The sequence below is a fragment of the Sminthopsis crassicaudata genome, chromosome 4 (assembly GCF_048593235.1).
Source record: "Sminthopsis crassicaudata isolate SCR6 chromosome 4, ASM4859323v1, whole genome shotgun sequence".
Taxonomy (NCBI): domain Eukaryota; kingdom Metazoa; phylum Chordata; class Mammalia; order Dasyuromorphia; family Dasyuridae; genus Sminthopsis; species Sminthopsis crassicaudata.
Window position 1 is genome coordinate 148,278,496 of NC_133620.1, and position 12,371 is coordinate 148,290,866.

Genomic DNA, 12,371 nt, shown 5'->3' on the forward strand with positions numbered 1-12,371 from the left:
CATCTAAAACAGTTTTTACATGACTGGCATATAATATAGATTTTTCTTATTTCCTATCTTTGCTTGCCTTGCTATCTTAACCTTCCTACTGCAACCCCCTTCTCCATGGATCCATTCCTTATCTTCTCCTCCCCTCACTGTTTTCTTCCTTTTTTATCTCATTTCTATTAACTTCATGTATTTTTTTTTTAGTGGTTTAAACAAAGAACTAATTTTTTGAGGCATAATTTTAATGTCGTTGTTTAGTCAGGATAATCATGTATGACTATTGCAAAATCCTAATTAGAATTTTCTTTGCAAAGATACTACAGTAGTTTGCCAATTCTTTCTCTATGAGGAAACTAAGGCAAACAAGATTAAGTAACTTGCCCAGGGTCACACTGCTAATAAATAACTGAAGCCAAATATGAATTCATGTCTTCCTAAGTTCAGAAACCATGCTCTGTCCATTACATCATCTACCTCCCCAATATTTATGTAGCAATGAAAATTTTTTAAGTGCTTGGCTGGTAGGAATCCAGTGGATAGAGCACTGAACCTGGAAATAGGAAAATATAAGTTCATTTCCAGTCTCAAACCCTTATTGGCTCTATGACTGGGCAAGTCAGTTAACCTCTGTTTACTTCAGTTTCTCTAAGTATAAGATGGGGATAATAGCAGCATCTACTTCAAGGTTTTTGTGATAATAAAATGAGACAATGTCTATAAAACACTTTGCAAATAGAAATGTTAGCTTTATCATTATTTACATTATCATTTGAATCTTACAATAACTGTCTGAGGTAAATAATGTGATTATTATTAATCTTCCTATTTTACAGATGAGAAAACTGAAGTTGAGAGGTTAAGTGTCTTGCCCAGGTTACACAGTTAGTAAAAGTCAGAAGTGGTACATGAACCCAGATTTTCAGACTCTCAAGTCTATCACTTCCTCCATTCTGCTATTTTGCCTCATAGTGCATTTATCTTTTTTTTTTTTTCCCCATAGGCAGAAAAGTTCTTTGAGCTTTTGTCTTTTGTCCTCTCCTTGTAACTTTCACATTACTTAACATAGGGCTTGCCTTAGAGTAGATACTCAATAAATATTAATTTAATGATTGTATATCTGGGGGGGGGTTTCCCCTTACAGATACATTCAGGCTCACCTTGGTGGCTAGATGTGATCCAATCAGCAATACAATATGCTATTGATGAGGAGCTTGTTCAGCGTGTGCAGAATGAAATAACCAGCAACTACAAGCAACAAACAAGTAAACTTTCCATGGCTGAGAAGTAAGACCCATAGCATAGATAAGAACAGGAAAGAAACCCAACTTAAAATATGTTAAGTTACATTATCTTTGAGATCAGATTTATTATTAATCCTTGTATTGCTCTGAGCACTTCAGAAAGTACTATCTATAAGTATTCAGTATCTCTCTAAGAGAGGTAGTGTGACAAGATGAAGAGTGAGCTGGTCAATAAGTGAGGAAGATGTTCAAGTCTCATTTGGACTTACACTGACTGAGGACTGAAAAAAAAAATTATTTAACCTCTCAGTATTCTAGCAAAACTTTTAAGGTTCCAAATTACAGAATAATTGCCCATATTCAGAGTTCCTTAAATCAGTGAAATCACAGATGTACTCCCAAAAAGTGATGTGGATAGGAACTGACCTATGATTTCACTGATATAAGGAGCCTCCCAGAAGAACAAACTTCTTAGACCAAGGAAGGTTGAGGTCTTCTCTGCAGCTTTTGATCTTAGAGAGTTGCCTAGATCAATGAGAGAGGATCTTACTTGTCAGATTAGCATAGAGAATTTGTCAAAGACAAAACTTAACCCAAGGCTTCTTAACTTCAAGGCTCTGTTCACAGCTCCAGTCTGCCTAAAAATATTGCTTCTTTTGCGCAAGGTTAAGTTTTGTTTTGTTATGTTTCTCTTATGTCGGTTGTACTCAAGCTGTCTTTGAACTGTATTTTGGGAACTCCTCTCTTGTCCTACACTATCCTATCAGTGTTCTATTTCCTTCTGGTAATGTACACACTTCACACATAATTCACTTTTCATGCTTGCCCATTGACTGCTAAGGTTTCCTTCCAAGGAAGAAAATAAGCATTTGTTAAGTGCCTATTACATGCCAGGCATTATGCTGAGCACTTGATGAATATTACCTCATTTGATCTTCACAGCAACTCTATGAGATGCTATTATTTTCACAGTCTTAACAAATAAGAAAATATAGGCACACCGATCAGTAACTTGCCAAGGATCACAAAGCTAATAAATATCTGAAGCCATATTTGAAGTAAGGTTTTCCCTACTTCCTGCCCAGTGCTCTATCCCCGGTACAACCACTATCACATTTCACTTTACCCCATTTTCTCAATATTTATGTCTTTTCGTAGGAATATATCAGTCTCTTGCATCATTTCTTGCTATATAAGAGAGTCTAGAGATTTATTTTTGTTGATATTGTTAATAGATAATAATGAGTTCCCTATCTCATTACAACCCCATTTTAACAAAAGTCTTCATTCCTTCATTCAAAAAACATAAGCAATTAGTAAGCCAAACACTGTGAGGTACCTATTGGAAAAAGGCATTTTGGTATATTATAATTTTCAGTGTCACTCCCCTAGGCATTAAACATAAAGTCTCTTTCACCTCCACATCAGTGAAGGGCTCAAAATTCTAAGTTAAGGAGTTGTACTTTTTCCTAGAGGCAACAAGAAGTCACTGAAAATTCAAAGTTGTTTGTCTTATCATTGCACTAGTTTTCAGAGACAAAATCATGGTAGGTTTTTCCTATGGTGAGTGATTATCACTCATCCTTTATAAAATAAATGTTTCTGCTTTTTAATTATAGGATCTGAGAAAAGACTATACATTTAGGTACTTGTGAAGAGTTATTTTGTAAATATGGTTTTGTTAATATTGTTCAGTTTTGGGAGTCAGCAAGCAGGCACTACATTATAAGCAACAAGGATACAAATGGGGGAAAAATCCGTTCCTGCCCACAAAAACCATACATTCTAATGGAGGAGAGACAAAAAGTAAATAATTAGGGATGTAGGAGATAATAGACAGAGTAGATGATGGTTATACAAAAAGGGATGACATTACCAACTGGAAGGGAGCAGCTTTCTGCTGAAAGTGAGATTTGATCTGAGCTTTGAAGAAAGGCAGAGAATCTAGGAAGCAAAATAGAGTATGCATGGTAGACCTGGGGGAAGAGGGAGCAACAGGGAAGACATAATGATAGGACATAATATGTTGTATTGGAGGAGCTACAAGTGGTCCAGCTTAACTTCAGAATAACTACCATGGCACCTGAGGAGAGAATGTATTAGAGTAGGAAAGAGACTTTACCAGGGAGACAGAGCAGTGCCTCTCAAAGTATGGTCCATGGAAGTTTCTGAAACTCTTTCAGAGGGTATATAAATTCAAAATTAGTTTTTATTTCTAATATTGTAAATACCTAAAATATAAATCATATTAACAAAAGCTCTTTGGATAGATCCTCAATAATTTTTAATAGAGAGACTGATAACAAAAGTTTGAGAACCACTGAATTAGGAGATATTTCAGTATCTTAGAAGTGAGCAAAGATCAAATCACTTGAACATGTAAATATTTAAGAGAACATATCTGAAATGACTTTTCTTTTTATCAATCATGAAGTTCCATATGTAAAGACAGAAATATGCTATTAGTATAGCAAAAAGTAGATTCCTCTTTTTGTGCTCAAGACATCTCTAAAAAAATTCTGTAGTTTCCATATACTAGAAAATTCTGGAATTGACACGTAGCATAAAATGGAAGGGTAAGACACCGTTTATTGTTATTTTTTTATCTTGAGGTTATAGTTTTAGTAAACAATCAAAATTTACATATGAAACAAAGAATAAGATGAGGATTTATTTGAATATAAATTGAATGTCAACATATGTAATATAATTGGTAACTGTTTTGAAAAGTAGAAAATCACTAGAATTAAGTGAATAATGAAGGATATGGAAATCAAAATGGGCCTTAAAAGTGTTGTAGGATTTGGAATACAGAATAGAGAAGGTTAAAACAGTAAAATCTTTAATCTCTTTGTGCCAGATTAGACTTAAACTTTTAAAGAGATTTTTTTTTTCTTATTCACAACTTTCTGAATTTCCTTCTTCTCTCATTTATATCCATAGCTGCTATTGCTCATCTACTTTTCTTACCTCTTTGTATTCCCCTTTGTCTTTTAGCTTCATGAAAAGATTTCACTTCTTTCATTTTCTAGCTTTTCAGCCTATATATAAGAAAATTGCATAGAAGCAGAAAAATTAGTAAGAGAGAGTATAGATCAGAGTTGTCAAACACTCAACACCCCGGAATACAGGAGACTGAACAGAACTAGGAAAATTTTAACAAAATAAAAATACAATAGAATATAATGTCATAATGTGGTTTTCTAAGTTAATATGGGGTCCACAGGTATTCTTATGTGTAATTTCTTAGTATTTATTTGAGTTGACAACACTATTGTAGGACATTTATTTTTGATGATCTTCTTGTCCTCTCATAAATGTGTGGGAGGGATGATGCACCAGAGAATAGAATATCGTACTTCTCTGACAGAATCAAAGCTTCTTCAGGGTAAGAACTGGTTTTTGTTTCAGCTTTGTATCCCTGAAGTCTAGCACATGATCTGAACTTAAGAATTTTTGTTGAATTAAGTTGAAAATTGTATACTTTTAACATGGGACTGTCATCTAGTACTTTTGTATTTTTTTTTAGCTACTAATATGTTGTTATGCACATACGCATTTCATATGTCAGATGATAGATATAAATAGATACTTTCAGAATGCCAGGTGTTTAGAAAGACTTCATACTACAAGGATTTCTGGGTGAAATTTCACAACATCTCTGATGCCCCTATAATGTTTTGCAACCATTAGCAACCATTGCCTGACCTGCTATGTGTTTCATCATTGTTGTTGGTGGTGGTGCTGGTGTTACACTTGTTGCTCTCGTTGGGGATCAGGTTCCGGGACTGCAGAGGTCTTCAGTATTTACTCACAACACAAATGGAAGAGTTGAAGAAATTCCAAAAACTAGTAAGAGAGGCTGTGAAGAACTTGGAAGGACCTCCATCCCGTGATGTCATTGAGGCTGCCACAATCTGCCACCTTCGACCTGTCAGACTGCCCCTCAACAAGTAGGTGAAAGAAGAAAGTATGTATAGAAGTGTCACACACACATTTTGATAGAATAAATGACTAAAGCAGTGAAACTTTTTCATTTGGTTTTAGAAAGAAAAGTAAACTTCATATTGATCTGACTCTCTTTTTTTTTTTTTTTAAAGTAAACCTTAAAACACTTTCCACTTTCAACCTGTAATTTGCATTCATTTTTCCTCCACAAAATAGTTGAAAATGTAATGTATGTGTGTGTTCCTAAAGTGAACAAGTGGGTCTCAAAGTACCTAACACTCTCCTGTAAATTACCTGATTGCTAGTTACAGTTGAAAATGTTTTTCTTGGTGATCTCTTTTTTTTCCAGCTGTGTCTTTTGTAAAGCTGATGAATTGTTCACAGAATATGAGTCGAAGCTATTTTCTCACACGTAAGTTCTCCAATTGCTTATTTCCCATTGGGAAAATGAAACATTTTATGGGACATAGTGTTTTGAGTCTGAGATTATATTTTCTTCATAATGATCATGCTTCCAAGTGTTTTGCTAGAAAAATAACCATTGGAAGAAAGGGATTGACAGTAATGTTTATAAGTTATAGTTTTTGCCCCATGTATGTACAGGCAATATCATATATGTGCGTATATATATACATACATATATATATATATATATGTATGTATATATATATATATATGTATATATATACGCACATATATATATATATATACACATATATATATAATATACATTATAGGCACATACATAATATTTTTAAAACCTTTAACAATAGACAATTTTATAGACAATATAAGGATGTCCAATAAAAAAGTTTTAATGTATAGCTTTCTTTTTACTTTTAAGTAGTATAGATTAAACTTGAAAGAGCAATCCCAGCAATAAATCACCTGCTATTTAAACATTTTTTCATCAGCTAAAGAGGTGAAGATAAAATTACATCAGGTGCTTATTTTCTTAAGGAGGCAATGAAGAGAGATGGGGCTCCCCATTCAGAGGTTGCTCCTTCAGGATCCCGTTAGGCAATCTGTAAGTGGTATTGATTAATTCTGAAGCAAAAAACAACAACAACAATAATTAGCATTTAGGGGATCAGTGCAGAGTTGTGGGGCCTGAGTTCAGATGTGGCCTCAGACACTTTTCTGACCCTGAGCAAGTCACTTAACCTCTGTTTGCCTCAATTTCCTCAACTATAAAATAGGAATAATAATAGCACCAAACTCTCAAGACTGTTATGAGGTTCAAATGAAATAACATATATAAAGCACTCAGCACAGTGCCTAGATCATAGTAAGTGTTCTGTAAATGCTATCATTAGTATCACTGTAATCATTATTTTTTTTGGGGGGGGGTGCAATTGGAGTTAAATGACTTGCCCAGGGTCACACAGCTGGGAAGTGTTAAATACTTGAGATCAAATTTGAACTCAGATTCTCCTGACTCCAGGGCTCGTGCTTTATTACTTTGCCATCTAGCTGCCCCTGTCATCATTAATAGTTTCCTCTGCTACTTCCAGTGCTTCTTTTTTCCTTTATACAAACTCTGATAATTTTCAGAATTGGTACAATTCCCAGAAACCAACAAAGAAATTTCTGTAGCTATAAGAGTGAATACAACAGAGCAAATCTCAACGATTATGCTTTTCTTCCGTCATTACCCTCAAGCATTGTTCACTCCCACTGCTTCTCCACCAAAGGCAGAGGGGTGGGCAAATTCAGCAGTTGTCATGGTGAGAACTGTTTTCTCTTGTATTTTTGAAGGGTGAAAGGCCAAACTGCAATTTTTGAGGAGATGATAGAAGATGAAGAAGGCCTAGTAGATGATCGACTGCCTACCACAAGCCGAGGATTGTGGGCAACAAGTGAGACAGAGCGCTCTTTAAAAGCAATCCTGTCTTTTGCTAAAGCACACCGACTAGACCTCAGACTTATTGAGGAAGGAAATACTTCGATGGAACTCTTTGAAGCATGGAAGAAGGAATACAAGGTAGAATAGGAAAACTTTCTATTTGAGTTTTGCAGTGGCAACATATCAGAATGAATAGAGAGTGGGCCTCAAAATTTATCTACATTTTAGGTTTAAGTTGTGCCTCTATGACAAGTCATTTATTCTCTCAGGGCTCTAAACTGATGTAAAATTCTAAATTTTAAAGAAAGTACCTGCATGAATTATAGTCACGAGATTTCACTACTTGAGAGTTCTCTGTGCTAATGAAATCACAGATTCAGTCCCTGTCTCTCTCCTTTATTGAATAATTATGAAAAAAAAATCACTATTGAAATTATCATATACATATCATGCCTTTCATTTAGCATTCAGATTTGAATCTAGTAAAAATCCTTGCAAAAAATTCATCCTACCTCTGATGCATTCTCTTCTTTGGTTTAATGCTAGTATTACCTTGATACATTTGTGGGTCAATTACATAAATTGAGCTTAAAGCCCTCCATGTTTTGTCATCCTGTATGATTTTCAAAAATTCTTCATTTCTCTCATATTACCAGAATGGTAATATCCACATGTCATTTAACTACTCAGACTCTCTGTCCATTTTTTCTTCCCAGACATTTCCAACTGTGCTATTTGTACTCCCTTTTAGGCTAATTTTCCATGTTCACTTCCCATGTCAGATTAGGACTTTGTCCTAGGAATTAACCTGGGCTTGTGAAACCTGTTTTGGCCTTAATATCCTCAGTTTCAGGCCTCCATCCACAGTTTCTGGACATTTTCAGGATGTAACAAAGCTAATTCTACCCCTTCCTTTCATTTATATTCCTTTAGGTTTTGTCTTTCATCTTCAAATTGTCAATTCCTTGAAGGCAAGGATTATTTACCAGCTTTTATTTATATTCCCTATGCTTAGCACATTACCAGACTCATAATAAGCACTGAATTAATGTTAACTCAAGTTGCCTATCTACATATCTATCTATCTAACTTTCACCAAGCTACCTCCTTTTACATATATATATATATATACATATATATATATATGTATGTATATATACATCCTTATTGATTCTTATTACCACTCAGTAAAATTCTATAAAATTAGAAAAGACCAGGATGTTCTGTATATCTCAGTTCATCCCTTCCCCCAAGAAACTTGGGCCATTTCTCTGCAACCAAAAATAATGCCTCCTATCTCTACATTGTATTTTGTCATAAGTTTTCTCGTGGAACTTCTCCTCCCTTTCCTTTCCTTTCTCCTTCCTTCCTTCTCTCTCTCTCTTTCCCTCACTCTTTCCCTCCCTCCATCTCTCTCTTCACTCTTCCTCCTCTTTCCTGCTCTCCCGAGACCCCCTCTCTCTGTTTCTCTCTCTTTTTTATGTCATAAACACTTATACATTTGTTTTATATCTCCTGCAAGACTAAAGAATCATCTTTGTCATAAAGACTTATTATGCATTTATCTTATATCTCCTGAAAGACTAAAGAATCTCCATTTATTTATTTTTCATTCCCCAGCAACAGCACTTTTTCTTTAGGTATTTATGTACTCTAATGTAATGGACTTGTTGTCACTGCCTCTACTTTTCTGATGAGATGACTTGAAGAAAGGAGGAGAAACAATGCATTCTATGCCTAATCATAGATTCCTTTGACAGCTTTTTGGGAATCTGGAGGCTTATTTGGAGAAGAGCAAACAGTTTACTTATTTTTCAAAATTCAATAAAAAAATTCACTTAGCCACAGAAGACAAAAAAAGGAGTTGCATGACCTTGGATTACTTCATATCAGTGAAGCAGTTATTAGAGTTTCATATACAAATGATAAATCTGGATGGAAATAAGCATCCTGAAAAGATAATTATAGTTAAATCAGTCAGCTAGAAGATATTGTAAGTTATGTAAAAATGGATGTGACAAGAGAAATTATAGTGATGATTCTCTTATAAAAGAGGTACAGTCTTTGTACCTCTTTGGTATTGTCTATAAAATATTGATTTAGAGACTTCTAGGATTTAGAATGGAAAACAATCTTTGAAATTATTTAATCTAACCCTATCACTTTACAAATGGAGAAACTGAGGGCCAGAGAAGTTATATGATTATGGTCATATATGGTCTTTTGTGTCAATGATGGGTCAATCTAAGGATTTTAAAAACTTCCTCTAAGTGATTCTGTAAGGCAGAGGTGAAGAGAGGATGCTAGAACATGCATGAGTAATAAAATAGGAGCCCACCCTTCCAGGTGTTCCTAATCTAATTATGGGGGAAAGTACCATGAGTGATTATCTAAAGTGAGAATCAGACCAAGGGAGTGGAAGTAACTTTGCATAGTTGGTCCCAGAGGTGATAAGCAGCAGAGCCTGAACCAAGGCCCAAATTGTCCAGTCTCTAGCCCAGCACTTTCCTAGTGTCTGTTATGTTGCTGCATACTCCCTGACATAGTACTTTAAGGAAGTACAAGCACTGCAATTCAAGGACCTAGATGCATGAAGCCCAGTGGCTGATGCAGTGATCACAGCTTATGATGTTCTTTCCCTCCTCAAATGGTCTTAAGAACTAGATATCACATGTTTAGCCCAGGCCTCCCACATTATTAATCTAAATTACCTTGGAGTTTGGTTTCTCTTTCCTTTTTTGCTCATCTATATTGTGTTAGAATTGCCAGTTTCCAAATTAGGTAACTAAAATTGTGTGGATAGGGTAATAAATGAGCCATATATAGATGCTTGGAAACATCTCCTAAATATTACATGGCCAGAAAACTATGTGAGCCATCTGTTGTATTTTATAACACTAGATTTCCCTTAAGATCTTAATGAAGATTTTGATGAATTATTTCACATTACAACTTTTAATCTAATTTTTTTTCTCCTACAGTTGCTGCATGAATATTGGATGGTTCTGAGGGATCACGTATCTGCTATTGATGAACTTGCAATGGCTACAGAACGTCTAAGAGTGCGGCATCCTGATGAACCAAAGCCCAATCCTCCTGTTCTTCATATAATTGAACCTCATGAAGTAAGTTGCCAGTGAGTCAGACCCAGGCAGCATACCTCAAAAGACTACCTGATACCAGAGACCTAGGAGATTATGTAGTATAAGCAATGACTCATTCCATTAAGTCTTAGTGAATCTACATTTACTGTTTAGATGTACAGATCTATATATCCTACAGGATTATAGCAACACATTTCAGATAGATAATTCTTTATAGGAGCTATCTCAGAAAAGGTGTTATGTGAGCATTTGAATCTTGTGCTCCAATTTCTCTCACATTTTCAAGGCTAGGAAACTTATATTTCATATTTTTTCATATTTTAGCTCTTCACCAGAAGAGGAGAATAGATATCTATTATGTCTATTGTAAATCCTCTGGGGTATCTAAAAAACAGATTATTTTTAATTATCTCCAAAATTTTTCTTTTTCCATGCTAAATAATTAAATTATTTTATAATTAAATTAAATTATTAAATATTTAAATTATAGGTTCCTTTTCCTAAACATTACAGCCATTTTTATTTGGTCTCAATATTTGCAAATTTTACTTTCATGAAGGCAGAACAAAATAAAGTACAGACCCTACCCCCTAGCTAAAGCATATCTTTTAATGTGTATGTCTAAATATGATTTTAATGTTTTTATTAGAATGTAGAAACAAGCATTTTTTCCCTTTTTAAGGTGGAACAAAATCGAGTGAAACTATTGAACGATAAGGCAGTTGCCAAATCCCAACTTCAGAAGAAACTTGGCCAGCTTCTCTACCTTACAAATTTGGAAAAGGTTATTATACTTCCCTTTATGCCTGTTGTTGTGTTGTGTTGTCATTATGTCCTCAAGTGGATGCTACAGCTAATAGCAGTGATTTATCTACATTATTAACTTATATTGTAAAAATATAGCGTAGCCCAGGTATCTTTGTAGGATTATAAGTTTTAGAGAGGTGGTGATCTGCATTGGTCAAGGAGTTTCTCAGTGGGATTTCCTCATTCAGGGATTTCATAGATCTAGTTTAAAAAATAAAAAGTTATGAAGTCAACTCTGGCTATTGTTAATATTTTCCATTGGGGTATAAAAAGAACATATCTTCTTTAGGAAATTTAGAGAAAGGTACATGGAGCAAAGAATATTACTGCATATGAGTTTGCAGGTGTGTGGGGTAATGCTCATACTCATAACTTTTACATATGACATTTGGGTGTCTTCTATACCCTGAGATGTAGTTACCTACATCTTTTCTTCGCACTAGAAGATCTAGGCTCTCAGAGAGAGACCACCAAATAAATTAAAATTAATACTCTAGGGATAACACTGTAGGGGGGGATACATTCTTCATTTTCTCCACTTCAGCTCTTAATCACTCATTAATGTACTCTATTTATACAAACCAGCCATTCACAAAAATGACACTTTTAGATTTTAAATATAAGCATTTGCTTAACAGTAAAGCAAAAGAAATAACAATATAATTAGAAGTTGACTAATAAAGGAGTAATAATTATATCACAATCCACACATAAACTTGGGTCATATTTTCCCACCAATGCACTTAATACTTCTGAGAGAGTAGATATGCACTTAAAGAAATTTGCTATGAAAACTTAAGTAAGGAAAGCCAGTATCCTCAGAATAACAACTGACACCACAAACTTCATTATCTTCTTTCTATCTCAGGAATCATTTATACAAGTTTCTTGGTGAATATAATGTCTGGGTGGAACCGATGTTTCTGTCAGGCGTATATGACACCTCAGTCTAATGGTTCTGCTGAGTAATTTTTATGATTCTCTGCTTCTCACCTATTTCTTTGATCAGCTGAACTTACTTCTCAGCAGCAGCTGTATCACCCAGCTTGATGAGCTTAATCACCCATCAAGTTTAATGATACAATTCTAAAATCTGTCCTTTCACTTTTCCTTGGCCCTTTTTTAGATTAGGTAAATATAACCAAAGTCTCATCTTCTATCTGTAGCTAAATAAATTACATTTATATCTTAAACAGGAAACAGTTTTGGTAAACTTATCTCCAGTACACTAACAGCTACTTATTTCAGAATGATCAGCTACTTATTTAAGAAAAGAATTAGGGTAGATTTAACCACAATCTGATATAAATGAAAGGATATTACCTTAAAGGATGTGTATTTTATATCAAGGAGAATATGAGGACTGAGAAAGAGGCCCTCTATGATCCCTTTTATTTCTAAGTCAATGATTCTATAGTTTTAAACCTTATTATGAAA

The 12,371-nt window shown here is 34.5% G+C and overlaps 1 protein-coding gene across 3 annotated transcripts in view; it reads left to right on the forward strand.

Annotated features, from left to right (window-relative positions):
* Positions 1-12,371, forward strand: part of SHPRH (SNF2 histone linker PHD RING helicase) — a 104,899-nt gene that overhangs the window by 51,505 nt on the left and 41,023 nt on the right. For all 3 annotated transcript variants that reach the window (XR_012489173.1, XM_074309610.1, XM_074309611.1), the window contains 6 exons: positions 1,130-1,272; positions 5,009-5,182; positions 5,527-5,589; positions 6,936-7,161; positions 10,005-10,148; positions 10,810-10,911. Coding sequence is in view for 2 of the 3 variants with exons in the window: in XM_074309610.1 (XP_074165711.1) it covers positions 1,130-1,272; positions 5,009-5,182; positions 5,527-5,589; positions 6,936-7,161; positions 10,005-10,148; positions 10,810-10,911 (852 nt within the window). In the remaining variant the exon portion in view is untranslated. The remainder of the gene's footprint in view (positions 1-1,129; positions 1,273-5,008; positions 5,183-5,526; positions 5,590-6,935; positions 7,162-10,004; positions 10,149-10,809; positions 10,912-12,371) is intronic.